Source organism: Ranitomeya variabilis, chromosome 2 (genome assembly GCF_051348905.1).
Source record: "Ranitomeya variabilis isolate aRanVar5 chromosome 2, aRanVar5.hap1, whole genome shotgun sequence".
In the NCBI taxonomy this organism is placed as follows: Eukaryota; Metazoa; Chordata; class Amphibia; order Anura; family Dendrobatidae; genus Ranitomeya; species Ranitomeya variabilis.
Window position 1 is genome coordinate 1,072,543,957 of NC_135233.1, and position 26,507 is coordinate 1,072,570,463.

A 26,507-nucleotide genomic window follows, 5' to 3' on the forward strand; every position below is an offset into this window, starting at 1 on the left:
ACCAATCCCCTATCATTCCACATAGAGACAGAAGCCAATATCTCTGGCAAGATGTTAAAGGGAACCTGTCAGACTGATTGACTCACTTAGCATGTTATCAAGTCCCTGTGGGCATGATAACATGGCTTACAAGCACCCGCATCATTGATGTGCTGTACATCATAGAATCATAGAATGGTAGAGTTGGGAGGGACCTCCTGTGTCTTCACTAAATCATCCCAGACAGATGTCTGTCCAGCCTCTGAAGACTTCCATTGAAGGAGAACTCACCACCTCTTGTGGCAGCCTGTTCCACTTATTGATCACCTTGTCAAGAAGTTTTTTCTAATATCTAATCTGTGTCTCCTCCCATTCAGTTTCATCCCATTGCTTCTTGTCTTTCCTTGTGCAAATGAGAATAAAGATGATCCTTCTACAATGTGACAGCCCTTGTAGCCCTTGTATACCTCACCCATACATGCAGCTCTTTTCCCTTACTGCATTGATCCTCTGAAGTCAGGTGTATGTGTGCCAGCACTGCACATGATTAGAAATTTTCTACATTTTCGATCATGTGCAATGTGTCTCTTTGAAGCCAGAACACATACACCTAGCTTCAGAGGATCAATGCAGTAAGGGAAAGAAGCCATGAGCATGAGCGAGGTATGTATAGCGCTGGTGATGATGCCGATACTAGTGCGCAATACCTTCCGATATTCAAAAGTATCGGTATCGGATTTGATCGGCCGATATCCAAAAAATATCGATATCGCAAATACCGATACCCGATACCAACGCAAGTCAATGGGAGACAAATATCGGAAAGTAAATAAGCCCTTTCTGTCCTTCTATATGCTGTGCCGGTGGGGGGAAGAGTGTGGACTATGCGTGGGCGGTGCATGGGTGGACACTGAGTGTCTGTGTGTGCGGGCAGCGTCTGTGCGGGCCTGCCAGGGATCTGTACGTGCCTTCTGGGGCTGTATGCGGCGTGCAGGGGATCTATGCGGCGTGCCGTGGCTGTATGTGGGCTGCCCGGGCTCTATGCGGCGTGGGGGAGTCTCTGTGCAGTGTGGGGGGTCTCTGTGCGGCGTGGGCGGTCTCTGTGCGGCGTGGGGGGTCTCTGTGTGGCATGCTGGGGCTCTGTACGTGTGTGCAGGCATCATCCGATGGGACTACAAGTCCCATCGGACGATGCCTGCTACACTGACAGTGATTGACACATTAGCCAATGTTTAAGTGAACTTTTTTTGTCCATCGCGTCCGCCATTTTCTACCGCGCATGCGCGGCAGATACTCCACCCCCTCCTCCCCGGACTTCAGAATGGGCAGTGGATGTGTTGATAAACTGCATCTGCTGCCAACGTCGGGCACAAATTTCACAACATGCGTCAGTACGTCGGCCAGAAACAAAGCGACGGACCCGTACCGACGCAAGTGTGAAAGAGTCCTTTATGAGCGTTGAATTAAATGCATGGGCTCCCGTGTGATTTTCTGCACCAGAGGGGGAAAGCCGATGGCCGGGGGCCAATATTTGTAGCCTGCTATGAATATCAGCCCGCAGATGTCTGCGTAGTCTTTACTGGCTATTAAAATAGGGGGACCCCCCAGAAAAATGACGTGGGGTCCCCCTATATTTTATAGCCAGAAAGGCTACGCAGACAGCTGCGGGCTGATATTCATAGCCTAGATAGGGGCCATAATATTGGCCCCCTGGCTACAAATACCAGTCCACAGCCACCCCGGAAATGGCACATCTGTAAGATGCACCAATTCCGGCACTTAGCCCCTCTCTTCCCACTCCCGTGTAGTGGTGGGATATGGGGTAATAAGGGGTTAATGTCACCTTGCTATTGTACGATCTCCCCTATAGAACAGTGACATCGGGTGTGTCACTGCTCTATAGGACCCTCAATGACACACTGACAGGAGACAATGGCTCCTGCAGTGCATTTCTCAGCCAGTGAGACTAGGGACTTTTTTTTACAGTGGCGGAGGAATACCTTCCTCCCATCATTGTGTTTCTGGGGCCCCTGGAGAGTGGTTGCAGCAGCTATTGCTGCCGTTCTCCAAGGGAGATCGTCGTGGGACACTCGTGGATTTCTGCGGACAGGGAGTATATTGGTTGTTTGTTTTTTCATATTTTTTACAGATGACACTGGTTTCGGGGATCAAAATGACAAGTAATGGTGAGTATGTAATCTATGTTTAATGTACTGTATGTCTATATGTATGTCATGTATGTAATGTATGAATGTACTGTATGTAGTGTGCATGTATGTATGCATGTAGTATGTATGTAGTATGTATGTAGTACGTATGTAGTATGCATGCAGTATGTATGTATGTAGTATGTATGCAGTATGTATGTATGTAGTATGTATGTAGCATGTATGTAGTATGTATGCAGTATGTATGTAGTATGTATGTAGCATGTATGTAGCATGTATGTAGCATTTAGCATGTATGTAGCATGTATGCAGCATGTATGTAGTATGTATGTAGTATGTATGTAGCATGTATGTAGTATGTATGTAGTATGTATGTATGTAGTATGTATGTATGTAGTATGCATGCATGCAGTATGTATGTTTGTAGTATGTATGAATGTAGTATGTACAGTACAGACCAAAAGTTTGGACACACCTTCTCATTTAAAGATTTTTCATGACTATGAAAATTGTCTTTCTGTTGTGAATTCTGTTCTTGGGCTCCCTCCGGTGGTTATAAGTGGTAGCGCTGCTGTCTTTGGATCGCAGCATTCATCAGGTGTGTCCACTTTTTGCAATTCTGACTGGGCTATTTAGTCTTGCTTGACCCTTTAGTCAGTGCCAGTTGTCCATTGTTCCTGGAGGATTCACATCCCTGCCTGGTCTCTCCTGCTTTGCTTTTCATTTCAACAAAGATAAGTTCTGGCTTAGTTTTTTGCAGTCCACATGCTGTGGGCCTTATTGTTCAGTTCTTTTCCATGTTTTGTCTTGTCCAGCTTGGTCTGTATAAGGATTTGTTCAGCCAAGCTGGTATCTCTGGAGATGCAGATATACCCTCCATATCTTTAGTTAGATGTGGAGATTTTGTATTTTCTGTGGTGGATATTTTCTAGTGTTTTAATACTGACCGCATAGTACTCTGTCCTATCCTTTCTATTTAGCTAGAAGCGGCCTCCTTTGCTAAATCCTGATTTCAGTCTGCGTATGTTATTTCCCTCTCCTCTCACAGTCAATATTTGTGGGGGGCTGTCTATCCTTTGGGGATTTTCTCTGAGGCAAGATAGTTTTCCCTTTTCTATCTTTAGGGATATTTAGTCCTCCGGCTGTGTCGAGATGTCTAGGGAGTGTTAGGTACATTCCACGGCTACTTCTAGTTGCGGTGTTAAGTTCAGGGTCCACGGTCAGTACAGGTACCACCTTCTCCAGAGTACGTCTCATGCTGATCCTAGGCCACCAGATCATAACAAAATTCACACGGAAGGCATCAAAACTATGAACTAGCACTTGTGGAATTATATACTTAACAAAAAAGTGTGAAACAACTGAAATTATGTCTTATATTCTAGGTTCTTCAAAGTAGCCACCTTTTGCTTTGATGACTGCTTTGCACACTCTTGGCATTCTCTTGCTGAGCTTCAATAGGTAGTTACCGGAAATGGTTTTCACTTCACAGGTGTGCCCTGTCAGGTTTAATAAGTGGGAGTTCTTGCCTTATAAATGAGGTTGGCACCATCAGTTGTGTTGTGGAGAAGTCTGGTGGATACACAGCCGATAGTCCTACTGAATAGACTGTTAGAATTTGTATTATGGCAAGAAAAAAGCAGCTAAGTAAAGAAAAACGAGTGGCCATCATTATTTAAGAAATGAAGGTCAGTCAGTCCGAAAAATTGGGAAAACTTTGAAAGTGTCCCCAAGTGCTGTGGCAAAAACCTTCAAGTGCTACAAAGAAACTGGCTCACATGAGGACCGCCCCAGGAAAAGAAGACCAAGAGTCACCTCTGCTTCTGAGGATAAGTCTATCTCAGTCACCAGCCTTAGAAATCACAGGTTAGCAGAAGCTCAGATTAGAGACCAGGTCAATGCCACACAGAGTTCTAGCAGCAGACACATCTCTGCAACAACTGTTAAGAGGAGACATTGTGCAGCAGGCCTTCATGGTAAAATAGCTGTTAGGAAACCACTGCTAAGGACAGGCAACAAGCAGAAGAGACTTTTTTGGGCTAAAGAACACAAGGAATGGACATTAGACCAGTGGAAATCTGTGCTTTGGTCTGATTAGTCCAAATTTGAGATCTTTGGTTTCAATGACCGTGTCTTTGTGCGACGCAGAAAAGGTGAACGGATGGACTCTACATGCCTGGTTCCCACCGTGAAGCATGGAAGAGGAGGTGTGATGGTGTGGGGGTGCTTTGCTGGTGACACTGTTGGGGATTTATTCAAAATTGAAGGCATACTGAACCAGCATGGCTACCGCAGCATCTTGCATCGGCATGCTATTCCATCCGGTTTGTGTTTAGTTGGACCATGATTTATTTTTCAACAGGACAGTGACCCCAAACACACCTCCAGGCTATGTAAGGGCTATTTGACCAAGAAGGAGAATGATAGGGTACAGTCACTAGACCTGAACCCAATCGAGATGATTTGGGGTGAGCTGGACAACAGAGTGAAGGCAAAAGGGCCAATAAGTGCTAAGCATCTCAGGGAACTCCTTCAAGATTGTTGGAAGACCATTCCCGGTGACTACCTCTTGAAGCTCATCAAGAGAATGCCAAGAGTGGGCAAAGCAGTCATAAAAGCAAAATGTGGCTACTTTGAAGAACCTAGAATATAAGACATATTTCAGTTGTTTCCCACTTTTTTGTTAAGTATATAATTCCACATGTGTTAATTCATAGTTTTAATGCCTTCAGTGTGAATGTACAATTTCCCTAGTCATGAAAATACAGAAAAATCTTTAAATGAGAAGGTGTGTCCAAATTTTTGAAGTATGTATGTATGTATGTAGTATGTACAGTATGTAGTATGTATGTAGTATGTATGTATGTATGTAGTATGTATGTAGTATGTATGTATGCAGTATGTATGTAGTATGTATGTATGTAGTATGTAAGTATGTATGTAGTATGTATGTATGGAGTATGTATGGAGTATGTATGGAGTATTTTTTTTTTATCATTCAACACATTAGCCGGATGATGGGACTACTACTGTCCCATCATTAGCTAATGTGTCAATCATTGTCAGTGTAGCCAGCATCGTTCGATGGGACTTGTAGTCCCATTGGACGATGCCCGCACAGAGACACCCTGCACGCCGCACAGAGACCCCGCACGCTGCACAGAGACACCCCGCACGCCGCACAGACACCCCGCACGCAGCACAGAGACACCCCGCACGCCGCACAGAGACACGCCGCACAGAGACACCCCGCACGCCGCATAGAGCCCCGGCCCACACGCAGAGAGCCCCATGGTCACGCTCAGACACCGCCCGCACATGCGCACACGCACACACGCAGTCTCCACCCATGCACCACCCACACTTCATTATACTGCATAATTTCACTATAGGAACTTCCGATTCCGATTTCCAATATCGCAAAAATATCGGAACTCGGTATCGGAATTCCGATACAGCGAATATCAGCCGATACCCGATATTTGCAGTATTGGAATGCTCAACACTAGCCGATACTTGTAAATCATGTTATCGCACCCACAGGGGCGTGATAACATGCTAAGGGAGATGACTAGTCTGACAGGTTCCCCTTAAATCTTGCCAGAGGCATTTGCTTCTACCTGGACTGATCTTTACCTCTCATAAATCGTAAAATCTGTATTCAGCAGGAGAGAACACCCCATTAACTAGTCAAAGGCCTCATTTATATATCAGAAACGAACCTTAGAAATCCATTTTATAAAGATCTGTTTATGTTTGTAATGTAACAAAAGGACTGTTAGGCAGTGCATTTACATATGAAGAACTACTTCTCGTTCTGGGGCACGGGGTACCTTACAGGTCCCCTTCATAGCTCACCAGGTGAGGTGGATCCTCTAAGCCTATCCGGGATGGCACATGAACCCTGGTGTTGATGCATCAAGCAAGAAGGCACGTGGGCAGCGAGAACTGTAAAAGCGCACCAGGAATATCTGTATTAGCACAATGGATGAAGTGATATCCAGCAGGGATGAATTCAACAACAAACGCTGAACCCAAACAGCCAGATGATGGATCACACCTAACATAGGACTAGGAGTCTAAGTCAAAAGACACAGGTGTGTGTGTTAATAGGCATTAGGTAGGTTTAGGTAGATGACATCATTGATCCACGATGGGCAACTTGCAAAACCCAACGTGGAGCACAACAGAGGGCAGCAGACTCAGGGGAAGGAAGAGGAACCTGGCATACCTGGGACAGGTAAATAATATAAGATATAATACAGATTTTCATGTGTACTATTGATTTATTAAATCAAAATTATTGCAACTTTTACTCCTTCTATTTCCTGTAATCTGAAACAGCCCCAGCTACCATGTGCCATTTATAATACTATGAAATTTACACTTCTAAAATACAGTAATGACATCCCAGCAAGCCATATAGCTCCACAACTAGACAGTTTTCCTATATAAAATAAAAATATATTGTGTTTTCAGCATGAATGCCAGATGACAAGCTCAGCTCTGCCACACGTGTAACAGTATGTATGTTATTACCTCTCGTTGTTTCACCAAGAACGAGTCGATAAGATTCCTCTGGTCATTTACATCCAGTTGTTCCCTCTGGTTGGTGAAGATCTCTCGAGTGAATGCGTGCATTTCATGTATATTCCTGACCACTTTTTCAGCCACACTCATAAACCAGCGCATCACAGATGGATATGTGTTATAAAGCTGCACAGAAAGAAATAGATGACCTTAGTATTTCTATTTCTAATCAGGTATGTTCCTAAAACTGTTATCCAAAACACAATAGTTCCACTTATACACAAGATATTTGCAATTGTTTTTTTTTTCCACTTGAAAAAGACACTAGTCCAGCACTGAAACACATTGTGGAAATAAAAACCTTCAACTCATCTTGGTCCTAAGGATTCTTCATTACAGCAGTACAACCTCATATCATGTTATCATCCAAATTGGTCAGCTTATCAGCATTGACTGATATCAAATGACAATAGAAGATCAAATTTGTAGTGGTAAAACACGGCACTCGTACTATCATGCGAGTTAGGTGATCAAGTAGGGCATCCAGCCCAAAGCAATCCAGACAATAGAGAAACTTGGCACTCAAAAAGTACTTTGGAGTGGATAGTACTTTATTCAATGTGCATCCATAGAGTCAAAAGTTGAACGTTTTCGGTCTACATCCGGACCTTCATCAGAACAATTATACTGGTATACTGGGAAATACGACACATGGAGGGCGACAGAAGTCGCATGGTGAGTTGCGAAACTCACACGCGACTTCTGTCGCCCTTCATGTGCGCGGACACACTCAGGATTCCTCTTCACATCAAGGCTTTTTTGAAAACTCTGTTGGAACCAGTTTTGACAGGATATACATATTTCCCAGTATATCAGTATAATTCTTCTGATGAAGGTCCGGATGTGGACCGAAAACGTTCAACTTTTGTCTCTATGGATGCACATTGAATAAATAACTATCCACGCTAAAGTACTTTTTTTGAGTGCCAAGTTTCTCTATTATCAAATGACAGAAGGATTTGGCGTTTTGGAGGTTTTTTTTTCAATTTTTAAGGCTATCCAGCATTATAAAGCTGAATTTATCCAGATTCCAGGAATCTGTGAATTTGACATGGTGGGGAAGTAAGGTTTCAGCATACCCAATCCTGTGTTTATTCCCCTATCTCCTTTAAACATCAGTTGAGTCAATTTTGTATATGTTGAAATAGATTGGGTCGTTTTGCTGTACACAGAGGTAGACACGGAAACACTGTCTCTTTATTATATATGCAGCATAAACTTAAACCACGGTGAAGTAAAAACAAAAACGGCCCTTTGGGCAAAAAGTGGAAACCAAAACAAAGTGGTAACACAAAGCACAGTCCTTTTGGTAGTGTTGATCCACCCTCTCAGGGTTATCAAAAACACAAGGTACAGGTTAGCAAAAACACAAACCCTTTTCTGGAGTTAGCCTCTCCAGGCACACTTAACACTGAATGCCTCCGGAGGCTGACTATTTAAACCCCAGACCGCACCCTTTGGTTCATATTATGAGGACAACCTCCCACCCACTCTGTGGTTGTCCACAAAAACCGAGCCCTTAAAACACCATAGTGTGCTGGAGAAAACTTCTGTGTTTCAAATCACTGAAGCTAATAGCCTCAATGAAACGTATAGCAAAAGGTGCAGCCAGCAAGTGTAACAATCTCCCTAATCGTCTGCTTCAGAGTTAATAATTGCATATTCGACTCACAGACTGATATTTCACATATTCTAAATAAAATGCATGATAAATATAGATATTTAAAATTATGAAAATTTTTTAAAATTATTAAGAATTATTTTAGCTACACCTGTTGTAGGGAATTAGAAAATTAAAAATATCTAGGTGGGGGCCTTTCTCTAATTACTCAGGGTTGAAAGAAACTACAGTATATTTCCAATAAAATGAGAGTGCAAACCAGCATTTAGTCAACACACCCCTTTTATTGTTAGGGAGGTTGGTACACTTGCAGGTAGCACCTTTTGCTATTTAAGTCCAACTCATACATGACACTTTTTTTGTCTTGAAAATATTTTAAACGTATTTCAATAAACATATAATTTTTAATAGATGATTTTCATTTGACATCAATTTATCTGGGATTCTCCAGATATGCTTTTTTTAGCTATCCTTAATACTATATGGAATTAAATATGTTTTTGCTTTTTCCTTGATTTGGGCTCCCATCTGTTACCAATACGCAATCCTAGGGAGCAAGTCTATAAATAGGTGGCTCACTCGGGTGGACCATACACTAATGAAGAAGAACGTAGTCTCCTTTGAAACGCATCAGTTTTTTTCCAATCTGAGAGCCTGTAATGCTGTGACACACTCTGCCACGCGCCCTCGCTTGCTTTGATACTCAGCGGCAGCGCTTCAGGCCAGAGCGTGCAGAGTTTGTACACCTTTTGCAAGCCCCAGGGAGGCATGCTAATGGGAGGATGGATCCAACATACAACGCCTGCTCCACTAGGACTTTGCCAGTGTCCAACTTAGATAGAAGTTGCAACTCATTCATCCCAGTAAGTACCGCACTCTGAACAGTCCTTTTGTCTTTGTGGCATTATGTAAAATTAATTCTAGCGGTTGACAGTCTTTACTCAAACAGGATTCACTCACTATTTATATTGTGCAGTATTGTGGTAGCTTTTTTGCCTTGATATAAACTGGAATATGAGTTTAAGCTTCGATACCTCAAAGTAACTCCCTTTTACTCTTATGACAGCTTTACAACCTCTTGGCATTCTACCATGCTGCTTCATCAGACAGTCATCTGGAATGGCAATGAGTAGGTCTATCTCATTAAGAGTTTATTTGTTGAAGACCCAGCCTTCAGAAACTATCTGCGGCAATCAGGTGTGTTTTGCAGAGGCAATGTTGGTACACAGTCTCTATTTTATGACTTTCTTATGACAGAATAAAATAAGAACTATTCTAATAAATAAAATTTGACAGGCCATCATTACTAGAGTTGAGCAAATTTTTCAAAACTCAGTTCCGATTATGATTGTTTTTGCAATATTCGCTGAACACAGTGGAACATTATTAGAGTCAATGGGAGTAGAAATTAATGAATATATTCAGAACTGATCATCAAACATAAATTTGGCACAAATAGGGTAAGAATTTGGTATGAATATGGCACTTTCAGATTCGGCATATTCGCTAAACTCTAATCATTACCACAAAATATCAAGGTAAGACAATCTAGAAAATTGCTAGAACCTTAAAGGTATGTTCAAATGCCGTCATGAAAACCATAAATTTGTATCCTGGTGACAACCCTAGGAAAGGAAGACAAAGGATTAGCTTTGCTGCAGAGGATAAGTTCATCAGAGTTACCAGTCTCTGAAACTGGGCTTTGGATCAGTGGAAATCTATTCTGTAAAATGAGGAGTCAACATTTCAGATTTTTTTATTGACAGCTATGTCTTTGTTGTTACGATGGTTTCTAGCTGTGTCAGCAGCATAGAGCGTGATGGTGAGCGTGAGCTTTGTTGTTTGACACTGATGATGATTTATTCCAAATTCAAGAATACGTAGCCAGCATGGCTACCACAGAATTCTGTAAAGACATGCCATTTTTCTGGTTTACACTTACTGGTACCATAATTTGTATTGCAACAGGACAAGGACCCAAAAGCAGACATACAAGTTATGTGAGGACTATGTAACCAAGAGAGAGAGGGATGGAGTGCTTTGACAGATGACATAACCTCCACAAATCATCCAATTGACTTGTATAAACAATGAAGAAAGCGGCAGCACTCACCAAACTTCTTATGCAGGTCACTTTATTGTGTCGGTATCTTCACGGCACGGGGGTGTATTTACAAGGTAATGTGGCAGCTGAACAACGGCCGTTTCGCACCTATCCGGTGCTTCAACGGGTTCAATAGGCAGGCGGACATGACGCCTTAAGAAGAACACACAATCAGTGTACCTCCCTGCAGCGTCATCCCGCTGTCCAATCAAGGCTTCAAACACATAAAACACATTAAAAACAACGTATTAAAAGCAATACTCACATAAAGCATAAATATACATGCTGATATATATCTGTACATTCTGACATACTAATGTAACTGGATTTTGTGACAGATATTACAGAGCGGATTAAAAGTCACCTTACTAATATGTTCATTTTATATAAATCTACTTGCGACTTTAATGGACAATCACCGTCAAATGATACAGAATTTAGAAAGAGTGCGCATATTAAACCATACCTATCCACACATAACGGTATCTGCGTACTAGCTGATCAAAGTTGGTTTCAGGTGTATAAATTCATAACGCTAAGAGCATATCACTATTTAGTCTAAACTTATACGTTTCTATAAAAATATCGCCATATCTATTTTTTCGTTTAAACCTGCCGGGCCCATCGCTTTTTTTCGCATGATCCATATAGCCTCACATTTAAGTAAAGCATTGTGATGGTCGCCCGCTCTAGTGGGTCTCCTCACTTGTTCTATGCCTGCAAACGTCATGACTGCTGGATTCCCCTCATGTATCTCACGTATATGATTGATAAGTCTTGGCACGCCTTTTCCTGTTATCACTGATCTACAGTGTTCCCTAAAGCGTATATTTAGGCACCTGATAGTTTTGCCTATATAATATCTGCCACATGGGCACCAGACCACATATACCACATATTTAGTGCGACAGGTGATGAGCTGCATGACTTTATGTTCAATGGGCCCAATATATAAGATCCCATCCGTAACATGTTTTCCGCACTGTGAGCAATGCCCACATCGATGGTTCCCCTGAGGGGTAGTGCGCTCCAGCCAATTGTTGGTTCTATCATCCGTAACCCGATTCTGCACGATTATGTCTCTTATCCGTGTACTTCTTCTATTCGAGATAAGAGGGCCTCTAGCCACAACTTCAGCTAAATCCCTTTCCCCATCTAGTAGGTGCCAGTTATTTCTAATTGCTGCTCTGATTTGCTGGTCCATTGGGCCATATTTAAAACAAAACGTAAACCGTTTATCCTTGGAATTGCCAAGATTAGCTGTTTTGTTACTCTGGTTACCCATTTTTCTGCGAGCTCCCTGCCATATGTGGTCAGGGTACCCCCCATCCTTCAATCTTTGTTCTAAATCATTAGATTGTCTAGTGAACCCCTCTGCTGTATTGTTCGCTCTTTTTGTTCTGACTAATTGGCCATAGGGTAATGCGCGTTTCGTGTGACTAGGGTGGTAACTATCAAAGTGCATAAGTGCATTAGTGACTACTGATTTCCGATATAAAGAAGTCCTGATTTCTCCATCCACTATATCGACGGCCACATCTAGGAAATCCAAGTGTAAATCTCCGAACACCGAAGTGAAAGCCATTCCCATGGTGTTGTCATTTAGGAGGGTAACAAACTCTTCAAAAACCTCCTCTGACCCATCCCATACTAGGAACATGTCGTCGACATAGCGTAAGTATAACCGTATAACTATGGCTATTAAACCTCCAGTTAACTGTTTAGTTGGCTGTCATACACCATGGAGGCGGATGCTGGTTCGGCTAGCACAGGTCTGAAAGCCGGCCGGGTGGATGTCATTAACTACTTCAAGGAATGCGAGCATGCTGATGAGGCGATATTTTTATAGAAACGTATAAGTTTAGACTAAATAGTGATATGCTCTTAGCGTTATGAATTTATACACCTGAAACCAACTTTGATCAGCTAGTACGCAGATACCGTTATGTGTGGATAGGTATGGTTTAATATGCGCACTCTTTCTAAATTCTGTATCATTTGACGGTGATTGTCCATTAAAGTCGCAAGTAGATTTATATAAAATGAACATATTAGTAAGGTGACTTTTAATCCGCTCTGTAATATCTGTCACAAAATCCAGTTACATTAGTATGTCAGAATGTACAGATATATATCAGCATGTATATTTATGCTTTATGTGAGTATTGCTTTTAATATGTTGTTTTTAATGTGTTTTATGTGTTTGAAGCCTTGATTGGACAGCGGGATGACGCTGCAGGGAGGTACACTGATTGTGTGTTCTTCTTAAGGCGTCATGTCCGCCTGCCTATTGAACCCGTTGAAGCACCGGATAGGTGCGAAACGGCCGTTGTTCAGCTGCCACATTACCTTGTAAATACACCCCGTGCCGTGAAGATACCGACCTGCATAAGAAGTTTGGTGAGTGCTGCCGCTTTCTTCATTGTTTATATGAACCACGACGTATTGCTCTGGCTATAGCACCCGACACTCAGCAGACCAGCGGGAGTTAATTTACTCACATGCTCGCAGCCTGACGGATCGGTGGTGCGGATCATTGCTTTTTCTTCTTGGACATGACATCCAATTGACTTGGTTTGGGATGAGTTGGATGCAGAGTGAAGGCGAAGCAGCCAACAAGTGCTCAGCACCTCTGTTAACCTTCTTCAAGACTTTTGTAAAGCCATACCATGTGACACTTGAAGCTGCTGGATGTTAAGGGTGTAAAACTGTCGACATAATAAAAGGTAGGGTTTTAAGGAATTTTAGGTTCAGTATAAATTCTGTTTTGGCTTGTTTTTTTTACTTATTTTTTCAAAATTAATTTCTTTGTTGCTTTGCTGCCATCAGTTTGAATTTATAATTTGCACATTCCAAACAAGGGAAAACATTGCTTGATGAACATGTAAGGAGGTTGACCAGACCACGGGTACCTGCATGCCGGGTTCAGAAGTAGAAAGGCTGCATCTTCTGTTCCCAGGGGACAGCTTTGAGGAGGCAAACCTTCCCCTGTAGCCTGAGGGAAGCCTGAGTGGGAGGGACCTTCCTGCAGACCCGGAGAGTCGGGGAGAGTCAGAAAAAGGTTCACAGCGTCTGGCACATTAAATGAAAAAGTGCACGAAGCAGGGGAGTCTGGCGCCAGCAGAGAGGAGTGAAGGGAGCAGCACAGAGAGCGAAGTTCAGAACTGTACGCAGCGCAGTGAGCAGTGCATTCTGCTTCCCCCATCTGAGTGTACCAGTGTGGCAATGGGCCATATAGAAAGAGCCCTCATCGCCTGCAGAGCAGAGAAGAGCCGTGCAGAGACGAGCCATTTACAGCGAGCCGAGCTGTACAGACAAAACAGAGATGAGCCAGCTGTGCAGCAGCCAGAGAGAGAAGTGCCCTGCCCTGAGAGCACCAGCAGTGTGCAAGCCAGTACCTGTCGTCGCCCGCCACCAACAGCAGGGACCAGAGAGAAAGAGACGTGCGGTGTGAGTCCTGTCTCCCTGTCCGTGAGTACTACACACATGCCCCATAAGAGTGACCAGGGACAGGACAAACGTTTACACCATGACCGTGCCATTAAACACCTACGGAGCCACTTTGGGCTCGTACAAGACCATGATCCATATTATCGTCAGCCACTTTGGGCCCGATTGACCGAGGCTGTCAGGAGATTTGTGCAGGAGACACATTGGGCTTAGACAGTACCGTGGCTCAACACCTTGTAGGCATCTACAGTATAGCGACTAGGGGCAGTGGAAGGTACCGGAGACCGACCACTGTTACCAGAAGACGGGGTATTGTTGGCTTGCTGGACCCCCGTTGATAAGGACACTGCATCGGCCATTGTCGGTGCCATTGAGTTCACAGCAGTAGCTGCAGTTTAAGGACTTCCTGACATCTGTGCTATTGGACCGCCGTTATTTTGTACCTTAAGAATATCCTTTGATCTAATGTACTGTTTGTCCCCCCCTGTATACCCCTTTTTCTCCCTACATCCTTTTCCATTCATGCTCTTTAACCCTATACCGCCCTGCTTGAAGTTTTCCCCTGTTAATAAACCTGTTTAACCCTTGCTCTGCTGCCTACGTACCATCACTGCATCCCACGTTAATAATAAATAATAATAATTTTATTTATATAGTGCCAACATATTCCGCAGTGCTTTACAAATTATAGAGGAGATTTGTACAGACAATAGACATTACAGCACAACAAAAATCACATTTCAAAATAGAAACCAAGAGGAGTGAGGGCCCTGCTCGCAAGCTTACAAACTATAGGAAAAAGGGGAGACACGAGAGGTGGATGGTAACAATTTGGTTGGTTGTTCAGACCAGCCAGAGTGTAAGGATTGGGTGTTCATGTAAAGCTGCATGAACCAGTTAACAGCCTAAGTATGTAACAGTACAGACACAGAGGGCTATTGGGCTAACTGTATAAAGTGTATGAGAACATGATGCGAGGAAACTGATTATGGTTTAAGTTTTTTTAATGGGCCACACAGGGATAGTTGGGTTAATGCGTTGAGGCGGTAGGCCAGTCTGAACAAATGAATTTTTAGGGCACGCTTAAAACTGTGTGGATTGGGGACTAATCGTATTAACCTGGGTAGTGCATTCCAAAGAATTGGCGAAGCACGTGAAAAGTCTTGCAGACTGGAGAGGGAAGGTTCTGATTATTGAGGATGCTAACCTGAGGTCATTAGCAGAATGGAGAGCACAGGTAGGGTGGTAGACTGAGATGAGGGAGGAGATGAAGGGTGGTGCTGAGCCATGGAGTGCTTTGTGGATAAGGGTAATAGTTTTGTAATGGATTCTGGAGTGGATGGGTAACCAGTGTAATGACTGGCACAAGGTAGAGGCATCGGTGTAACTGTTGGTGAGAACGTTCCTGCTTGTTACCTTAAAAGCATTCCAAATTATTGACTGGCAATGAAGACACACTTGAGAAATATGTTTGTAAAATTATAAGTTTAAGAGAAGGGGCACCTTATCGGTTGCATCCCTACTAATCACACATTACATATCTTGTGAATGACCTAAAACACTATTTCTCAAATACATTCAGAAGTAAAGCTGCTTACCATAGCCATTGGGCTACCAGTTAATTGGAAATTTTCTTTCACCATCTTTAACAGCTTCAAAAGTGTGGGATCTTCATAATCAAATCGTTTACTCAGTAAGATGGAGGTGATTATATTAGATACAGCAGCATTTATATTCATGTTGTTATCGAAGGGTTCACCTGGAAAAACAGTGAGAAAATGAGAGCCATAATTACAAAAAACAAAAATCACAAGCACCTCTGAACAAAATAAAGCAAGTGTGAACAGGAGCAAGCTACAATGACTGCACAACGTACTAACAAAAGAATACAGCTGCCTCAGGAGCGCTAAGATGTATGCAAGCAACAAATACTCTGCTCAAAAAAATAAAGGGAACAATAAAATATCACATCCTAGATATTTCTGAATGAAATATTCCAGTTGCAAATTTTTATTCATTGCATAGTGGAAAGTGTTCAGATCAATAAAACATAACAATTGTCAATGTAAATCAAAATTAATATCCCATGGAGGTCTGGATTTGGAATGATACTCAAAATCAAAGTGGAAAATCAAATTACAGACTGATCCAACTTCAGTGGAAATGCCTCATAACAAGGAAAAGATGCTCAGTATTGTGTGTGGCCTTCACGTGCCTGTACAACCTCCCTACTGCACATGCTCCTGATGAGGCGGCAGATGGTCTCCTCAGGGATCTCCTCCCAGACCTGGACTAAAGCATCTGCCAACTGCTGGACAGTCTGTGGTGCAACGTGATGTTGCTGGATGGAGAGAGACATGATGTCCCTGATGTGCTCAATTGGATTCAGGTCTGGGAAAGGGGCGGGCCAGTTCATAGCTTCAGTGCCTTCATCTTGCAGGAACTGCTGACACACTCCCGTTACGAGGTCTGGCATTGTCCTGCATTAGAAGGAACTCAGGGCCAACCACACCAGCATATGGTCTCACAAGGGGTCTGAGGATCTCATCTCGGTACCTAATGACAGTCAGGCTACCTCTGGTGAGCACATGGAGGGCTGTGCGGCCCTCCAAAGAAATACCACCCCACACCATTACTGACCCACTGCCAAACCGGTCATGCTGAAGAATGTTGCAGGCAGCAGATCGCTCTCCATGGCATCTCCAGACTCTGTCACATCTGTCACATGTGCTCATTGTGAACCTGCTTTCATCTGTGAAGAGCACAGGGCGCAAGTGGCGAATTTGCCAATCCTGGTGTTCTATGGCAAATGCTAAGCATCCTGCACGATGTTGGGCTGTGAGCACAACCCCCATTTGTGGACGTCAGGCACTCAGACCATCCTCATGGAGTCTTTCTAAATGTTTGTGCAGACATATGCACACTTGTGGCTTGCTGGAGGTCATTTTGCAGGGCTCTGGCAGTGCTCCACCTGTTCCTCCTTGCACAAAAGCGGAGGTAGTGGTCCTGTTGCTGGGTTGTTGCCCTCCTACTGCCCCCTCCACATCTCCTGGTGTACTGGCCTGTCCCCTGGTAGCGCCTCCAGCCTCTGGACACTTCGCTGACAGACAAACCTTCATGCCTCAGCTCGCATTGTTGTGCCATCCTGGATGAGCTGCACTACCTGAGCCACTTGTGTGGGTTGTAGAGTCCGTCTCATGCTACTACGAGTGTGAAAGCACAACCAACATTCAAAAGTGACCAAAACATCAGCCGGAAAGCATTGGTACTAAGATGTGGTCTGTGGTTCCCACCTGCAGAACAACTCCTTTATTGAGTGTGCCTTGATAATTACCAATAATTTCCATCTGTTGTCTATTCCATTTGCACAATATAATGTGAAATTGATTGTCAAACAGTGTTGTTTCCTAAGTGATTTCACAGAAGTTTGATTTACTTGGAGTTATATTCTGTTGCTTAAGTGTTCCTTTTATTTTTCTGAGCAGTGTATATGACATAATTCAGTCAGGATAAGATGTACCTTTTTGATGGATCCCTAAACCTAATATTTATCAATCATGCCTCTCTTGGGCTAAAATCTACAAATATTAAGGGCAGGTATGAATCACCCAATAATTATTCACTTTTAATGACAAGGGCCAATTTTTATAATGACAAGGGCCAATTTTTACAATTTTGACCACTGTCACTTTGTGTGGTTATAACTCTAAAATGCTTCAAGAGATCCTGGTGATTCTGAGAATGTTTTTTCATGACATATAGTAGTTCATGATAGTAGTAATATTTCTTTGATATGACCTCCGTTTATGTGTGGGAAAAAAAAAAGAAATTTGGCAAAAATTTTGAAAATTTAGCAATTTTTCTACTTTGAATTTTTAAATCACAGAGATATGGCACACTAAATAGTTAATATATAACATTTACCACATGTCTACTTTACATCAACACAATTTTGGAACCAATATTTTTTTTGTTAAGTTATAAGGGTTAAAAGTGGATCAGAGATTTTTCATTTTTACATCAAAATTTACTAAGCCATTTTTTAGGGACCACATCACATTTGAAGTCACTTTGTAGGGTCTATATGACAGAAAATACCCAAAAGTGACACCATTCTAGAAACTTAACCCCTCAAGGTGCTTAAAATCACATTGCAGAAGTTTATTAACCATTCAGGTGCTTCACAGGAATTTTTGGAATGTGAAAAAATGAACTTTTATCTTTATTTCACACAAAAAATCACTTTAGATCAATTTTTTTTTATTTTGACAAGGGTAACAGGAAAAAATAGACCACAAAACTTGTTGTGTAATTTTTTCCTGAAGATGGCATGCCAATACCCCATTTGAGGGAGAAAACTACTGTTTGGACACACAGCAGAGCTTGGAAGGGAAGGAGCACCATTTGACTTTTTTAACCTACAATTTCTTGGAACAATTGGAGGATGCCATGTCGCATTCGAAGAGCCTTTTATGCGACTAAACAGTGAAAATACATCACAAGTGACACCATTTTGCAAACTAGACACCTCAGGGAACTGATCTAGATGTATGGTGAGCACATTGAACCCTCAGGTGCTTTACAGAAGCTTATAACGTTGAGCCATAAAAATAAACAAAATTCTAATTTTCCTCACAAATAAGATTTTAGCACAAAATATTGCATTTTCATAAGAGTAAAAAGAGAAATTGCATCACACATTTTGTTGTGCAATTTCTACCGAGTACGCCGATACCCAATATGAGGGCGAAAACTACTGCTTGGGTACACGGCAGGGCTCGGGAGTGAATGAGCATCATTTGGCTTTTTGAAAGAAAAATTTCCTGGAATCATTAGCGGATGTCATGTCCCATATGGAGAGCACCTGATGAGACTAAACAGTGGAAACCCCCCTCATATGACCCCATTTTGGAAACTAGACATATCAAGGAATACAGTTGTGGCCAAAAGTATTTACACCCCTGCAATTCTGTCAGATAATACTCAGTTTCTTCCTGAAAATGATTGCAAACACAAATTCTTTGGTATTATTATGTTCATTTAATTTGTCTTAAATGAAAAAACACAAACGAGAATGAAGCAAAAAGCAAAACATTGATCATTTCACACAAAACTCCAAAAATGGGCCAGACAAAAGTATTGGCACCCTCAGCCTAATACTTGGTTGCACAACCTTTAGCCAAATTAACTGCGACCAACCGCTTCTGGTAACCATCAATGAGTTTCCTACAATGTTCTGCTGGAATTTTAGACCATTCTTCTTTGGCAAACTGCTCCAGGTCCCTGATATTTGAAGGGTGCCTTCTCCAAACTGCCACTTTTAGATGTCTCCACAGGTGTTCTATGGGATTCAGGTCTGGACTCATTGCTGGCCACCTTAGAAGTCTCCAGTGCTTTCTCTCTAACCATTTTCTAGTGCTTTTTGAAGTGTGTTTTGGGTCATTGTCCTGCTGGAAGACCCATGACCTCTGAGGGAGACCCAGCTTTCTCACACTGGGCCCTACATTATGCTGCAAAATTTGTTGGTAGTCTTCAGACTTCATAATGCCATGCACACGGTCAAGCAGTCCAGTGCCAGAGGCAGCAAAGCAACCCCAAAACATTAGGGAACCTCCGCCATGTTTGACTGTAGGGACCGTGTTCTTTTCTTTGAATGCCTCTTTTTTTCTCCTGTAAACTCTATGTTTATCTAACTATGCCTTTGCCCAAAAAGCTCTACTTTTGTCTCATCTGACCAGAGAACATTCTTCCAAAACGTTTTAGGCTTTTTCAGGTAAGTTTTGGCAAACTCCAGCCTGGCTTTTTTATGCCTCGGGGTAACAAGTGGGGTCTTCCTGGTTCTCCTACCATACAGTCCATTTTTATTCAGACGCCGACGGATAGTATGGGTTGACACTGTTGTATCCTCAGACTGCAGGGCAGCCAGAACTTGTTTGGATGTTAGTCGAGGTTCTTTATCCAAAATCCGCACAATCTTGCCTTGAAATCTCTTGTCAATTTTTCTTTTCTGTCCACATCTAGGGAGGTTAGCCACAGTGCCATGGGCTTTAAACTTCTTGATGACACTGCGCACGGTAGACACAGGAACATTCAGGTCTTTGGAGATGGACTTGTAGCCTTGAGATTGCTCATGCTTCCTCACAATTTGGTTTCTCAAGTCCTCAGACAGTTCTTTGGTCTTCTTTCTTTTCTCCATGCTCAATGTGGTACACACAAGGACACAGGACAGAGGTTGAGTCAACTTTAATCCATGTCAACTGGCTGCAAGTGTGATTTAGTTATTGCCAACACCTGTTAGGTGCCACAGGTAAGTTACAGGTGCTGTTAATTACACCAATTAGAGAAGCATCACATGATTTTTCGAACAATGCCAATACTTTTGTCCACCCCTTTTTTTATGTTTGGTGTGGAATTATATCCAATTTGGCTTTAGGACAATTCTTTTTGTGTTTTTTTCATTTAAGACAAATTAAATGAAGATAATAATACCAAAGAATTTGTGTTTGCAATTATTTTCAGGAAGAAACTGAGTATTATCTGACAGAATTGCAGAGGTGTCAATACTTTTGGTCACAACTGTATATTTAGATGCTTCACAGAAGTTTATAACATTGAGCCTTGAAAATAATAAAATTACATTTTCCTCACAAAAATGTTATTTTAGTCCCAAATTTTGCATTTTCTTTAGGGTAACAGGAGAAATTGCACCATACAATTTGTAGTGAAATTTCTCCTGGGTATACCGATACCCCATATAAGGGGGGAATACTACTTTTGAGGAACACTGCAAAGCTCAGAAGGGAAAAGGTGCCATATTGGAGTTAAGATTTTGCTGAAATGGTTTGAGGGTGACATGTCACATTGACAGAGGGCCTGAGGTGCTAGAACAAGAGAAACCCCCAATATATGAGCCCATTTTACAAACTACACTCCCCAATGAATTCATCTAGTGGTACAATGATCATATTGACACCATGACACCATATGCGCCTCACAGAATTTTATACCAATGAGCAGAGAAAAAAGAATAAACTACATTTTTACCACTAAAAGATATTTTAGCCACAAGTTTTTCATTTTTGTAACCCATGACTCCTTGGGTATTTTCCAGAAACAAGCAGCAATGAATGTTGCAGAGTAAAAATTGGAAACTGCCATTGTAGTGACCAGTATGCTGTAGTGATCAGTATGTTGCAGTTACCAGTATGTTATGTCCAGCCTGTGCTTCTGGAGACATGCACCCGTAAGTTAGGCGGGTTCTCATCACTTCAGAAATGCCAAATGGGGACAATATATGTGGTTTAGGCACACTGTGGAGTTCAGAAGGGAGGGGAGGCATTTGGATTTGGGAGCTCAGAAGTTGCAGAATTTCTTTTGGTGGGCACGGAGCCATTTCAGTTTTCCAGAGCCTTTGTACTACCAGTAAGATAGAAGCCCCTTATATTTCCTTTAATAGATGATAGACCTGTTAAATGACGTTTTTAGTACGTGCCGTCTGTCTGAACAGTCACAGCCAGAGGACCCGGAAGAAACAGCGGCGTGCGGCGGTGGAACAAGGCCAGGTGAATATCACAACTGCCAGGGGCCTGAGCCAGCGGCGACTCCGGCACTTGGCCCCCATACCGCACCAGTTTCCCCGCCTGCTCAGGACACTGGCACCTGGTCCCCCAGCTATGAGAGATGAGTATGTCATTTTTATTTTTATCACAGCAGCAGCATATGGGGCAAATTATTCTATGAAGCATCTTATGGGGCCATCATTAACCTTTTATGCAGCATTATATGGGGCATATTTTAATGTGGAGCATCTTATGGGGCCATTATTACCCTTTGTGCAGCATTATACAGGGCATCTTTTTTATATGGAGCATCTTATGAGGCCCATCATGAACTGTATGGAGCATTATATGGGGCTCCTGATTCAGTATGGACATTCAAAAACATTTAACCTACTGATGTGTCAATTAATTTTACTTTTATTGGTATCTATTTTTATTTTTGAAATTTACCAGTAGCTGCTGCATTTCCCACCCTAGGCTTATACTTGAGTCAATAAGTTTTCCCAGTTTTTTGTGGCAAAATTAGGGGTCTCGGCTTATACTTGGGTTGGCGTATACGCAAGTATATAAGGTACTTTGGGGTTTCCATCTAAATCACTGAGTAACATGATTCAGATGAAACCCTGAGGGATCCATTCACTATAATGTGGCAGCAGAGTTACTGTCGACTCTGTCTGGCCTCTGTTCAGAGGTGTTATTTTCAGAAGTGCACAAAACTGTAGCCGACAGCACTTTTATGCAATCTTAAAAAGACGGACACTGCCGGATCACAGTTCAGGCGGCGTCCACAGTACATCCATCTGTCTCATAGTGAATTTTTCAGTGGTTCCGTTTGAATCATGCTCAGCACAAAGCGTAGGATAAATGTGCACGGAGCCTTACTTCAATCTTTGGGAAGCAGATTGAAATAATCAACAGCAGGTGAATAATTGGTTTTACTTATTCCTTACGCTGTTCCTCGTGCGGTATAAGTGATTAGACGACTTTATTCTTCAGGTCAGTGTGATTACAGCGATACCAGATTTATATTGGATTTTTATGTTTGGCAGCTGTCACAAACTAAAAGACATTTTTTATTGCAAAAAATAGTTATTGCGTCCCTACAACTAGGGTTAGGGTTAATGGGTTCCTGTCCTCCCCTATCCACATCAGCAACAGTACACAGTAGGGGTTTCCTCTGTCCCCTCTCTTGTATGTATTGATAATGGAACATCTGGCAATAGCCATTAGAAAGAACCCCAGCATTCATGGTATTCCATTTGGGGTAGGTCAATGTAAATCGGCCTTGTATGCAGATGACCTTCTCATGTTTATTTCACAGCCTCGCATTTCCATCCCCTCCAAAGTCAAAGAATTTGAGACATTTTGCCATCTTAGTAATTTTAAAGTGAATTATTCTAAATCAGAGGCCCTTAATATAACTTTATCTAGAGATGAAGTTCAGCATCTTGAAGATAATTTTCCCTTTAATTGGCGGGAAACAGCATTAAGATGCTTGGGAGTAACCATCCCGACAGATCATACTAAGTAGTAAAAGATAATATGAACCACTGCGCTACCCAAGGTCAAAATACAAAAACTTACTTACTTGTTAAGAGGTCAGTTTTTGTATAAGAGCCACCTATTTCTTTAGGAGAGAGGTTGAACCTGATTGTAGTATTTTACTGAAAAGGATATCATAGAGTCAGTGAAATTGATATTATCAGGATCGTGCAGATGGATAATCACGGATATTGTATATATACACTTACTTATTGTGTGAGGCTATATGAGCTACACTTAAGGTATTCCTATGTGGGTTTTGATGCTTATCCTTCCACAGGTTTAAAGAATGATTCTGAGGGAAATCGTAGAATATATATTAAATATTATAGAGCGTTGATATCCTATCAGACCTCAACCTTGTGTTAATAATAATATCGATTCGGAACACTTACTGCTTACATTAAGCTCTGATGGCTGCACCTGGAGTGCTTGCTTGCCACAGTCTGGTGAACCGATACTGATAAGGAGAGGGATAAGGTGGTAGTGTGAACAATCTGTCCTAGAACTTTTAGAGCTAGCAGTACCAACGATATAGAATAAAACTATCCGTCACTCACCATATGCTTTCTGGAGTAAGCGCTGATCCTGATGTGAGTAGTATTATTTGTAGCGCTAATTCCTCTTGGCAATTGGTGGTACGGGCAGTGCCAGGGGTTACCTGAGGAGTCGCGTACTAGTAGGAGCGCGGGAGAGCACCAGCGCCTCGCGAGCCCCGGCCGGAAGCAGCGCTGAGGACGCGGTGATGAATTGGGGGCGGAGCTGATGTGACGTCACACAGAGTAGGGACGGGTGCGCGATGGAGACAAGCTGCCTACGCGTTTCGAGGGTTAACTTCCCTCTTCGTCAGGGCTATGTCTCCATTGTAGAGACCCGTTTTTAAATAGCCGCATGATTACTAATTGAGCGCCCTTTGGAACCCCTAATTGGTAATTGGCACAATAATTTGAGCTGATTGCCCACATTTAGCGATCCCTGATTGTCAATTAACATTATAGTTTGGACTATAGTTGCCAGACAGTTGGTTATTACGTGTATTGCCGTCAATTCAGAGCTAATTGGTAGAATAGTAAAAGAAACTTGGGGCTCTGTGTAGAAACGATAAATGTCTCTGCATGTACCATTAGACATTTTAATAATAAAAACATCTTTTATTAATTTATAGATTAACGCTTAGGATAATATAAATTAAAATTAGAGTTAAAATTAATCTTTTAAAAACAAACCAGAAATATATAAAAATAACCGAATATCCCTTCTGCGAAATTCCCTATATTTATTAAAAACCTAGAGGGATTAGAAAGATTTTGATGTGGATAAAAAATGTTTTTGTAATCATAATATATACTAATGTAAATGACTAACGAAAAAGTGGTGGATAAAACGAAATTATGATGTATAACTAAAAATATATCTGAGTATATATAATAGTACTGATCTCAAATCGCACAACTTGCTTACATATCTCCGCTTGTGTGTGTGATGAGGTTATAGGGGGGTGGGGTTCTTAAAAAGCATACAGTTCTATTTCTTGATTTAAGCCAGTCGGAGCCAGACTGTCTAAGGTGAATATCCACCTGGACTCTACCCGGGACATAGCTTTTATATAGTCCCCCCCTCGAGAATTGCGTGGGACCACTTGGATGCCCCAAAAAGAAATTCCACAGATGGAGTGGTTATGTTGTTCCAAAAAGTGTCGGGATAATGGATGTCCCATAAACCCCTTACTAATGTTATTAAGATGTTCCTTAATCCTATCCATCAATCTTCTTTTTGTACGGCCTACATAGATCTTTTCACATTTTAGTATGTAAATAACCCCTGTGGTTTGACAAGTGATATAGTCATTGATGAGATATTCATTCATTTCATTGGCGTCCTTGAAGCTGGTGCGAATCTCTTTTTTAATAGAAACTCGTCTACAGCATGTGCATTTGCCACATGGCATGAAACCTTGTAGTTTTACTTTGGGATTAGTTAGACACGTTTGTTTTTTATTAGAATTTTTGATGGGAATTACTGATTTCGTGGTTGGTGCAAGTAGAAGTCCTAGGTTTTGTGCTTTTGTGTAAACAAACTTAAGGCCCCGTCACACACAGCGACGCTGCAGCGATACAGACAACTATGCTGATCGCTACAGCGTCGCTGTTTAGTCGCTGTGTGGTCGCTGGAGAGCTGTCACACAGACCGCTCTCCAGCGACCAACGATGCCGAAGTCCCCGGGTAACCAGGGTAAACATCGGGTTGCTAAGCGCAGGGCCGCGCTTAGTAACCCGATGTTTACCCTGGTTACCAGAGTAAAAGTAAAAATAACAAACAGTACATACTCACCTTCACATCCCCCGGCATCCGCTTCCCACACTGACTGAGCGCCGGCCCTAACAGCAGAGCGGTGACGTCACCGCTCTGCTGTACTTTCACTTTACGGCCGGATCTCAGTCAGAGCGGGAAGCGGACGGCAAGGGACCTGACGGACACTGGAATGTGAGTATGTACTGTTTGTTTTTTTTAACTTTTACGATGGTAACCAGGGTAAACATTGGGTTACTAAGCGCGGCCCTGCACTTAGTAACCCGATGTTTACCCTGGTTACCAGTGAAGACATCGCTGAATCCGTGTCACACACACCGATTCAGTGATGTCAGCGGGACCTCAATGACCAAAAAAAGGTCCAGGCCATTCCGACACGACCAGCGATCTCGCAGCAGGGGCCTGGTCGCTGGTACGAGATCGCTACTGAGGTCGCTGTTGCATCACAAAACTTGTGACTCAGCAGCGATCTCGCTATGTGAGACGTGGCCTTTAGGTTTTGAAGGCAACAGATTGCCAATACACTTATCCCCCTTCAGAATGGGCCAGTGCTTATGAATGATGTTTTTAAAACGTCTGTGACCTGAATGAAATTGCGTTATTATTGGGACTTGCCCTATTTGTTCGTGTATAGTAGGGGGATTGCAGGTAATTGTGGTTTTGTGGATTAAGGAGTCCCTTGGTATGGTTTCTACTTCTGTTCTTGTTTTGTTTAGGGTGGATATATCATAACCTTTTTCCTCGAATTGTGCTACCAAGTGGTCTGTACAGTTTCTTCTAATTCTCAAGAATTGGCTTTTTGGGATATTAGAAAGCCAAACTGGCAAGTGGCAACTGCTAATATGAATGTAGCTATTTGAGTCCACTTGTTTGTGGAAGCCCTTGGTTATTAATTTGTTCTGTTCTACACAAATTGTTAGGTCCAAAAAGTTTACGCTGGTGTGACTAATGGTAGGCGTGAACTCCAGGCCATAATTGTTGGAGTTGAGACTGGAAATAAAAATTTGTAGGTCTATTAGTGAACCATTCCAAATAAAAAGGATGTCATCTATAAGGCGGTGCCAGATTTGCAGGCCTTCTCGGAGATCACTATCCTTGTAGATGAACTCGAGCTCCCACTTGCCTACATATAAGTTTGCGAAACTGGGCTCAAACCGCGTACCCATAGCGGTCCCGTGTGTTTG

At 42.3% G+C, this 26,507-nt stretch overlaps 1 protein-coding gene across 1 annotated transcript in view; it reads right to left on the bottom strand.

The window, feature by feature from the left end:
• LOC143808677 (cytochrome P450 2K1-like) overlaps positions 1-26,507 on the bottom strand; it is a 200,170-nt gene that overhangs the window by 45,756 nt on the left and 127,907 nt on the right. Inside the window, exons 5-6 of the mRNA XM_077291581.1 lie at positions 15,511-15,671; positions 6,687-6,863 (exon numbers count right to left, since the gene is read on the bottom strand). Of these exons, the coding sequence (XP_077147696.1) occupies positions 6,687-6,863; positions 15,511-15,671 (338 nt within the window). The remainder of the gene's footprint in view (positions 1-6,686; positions 6,864-15,510; positions 15,672-26,507) is intronic.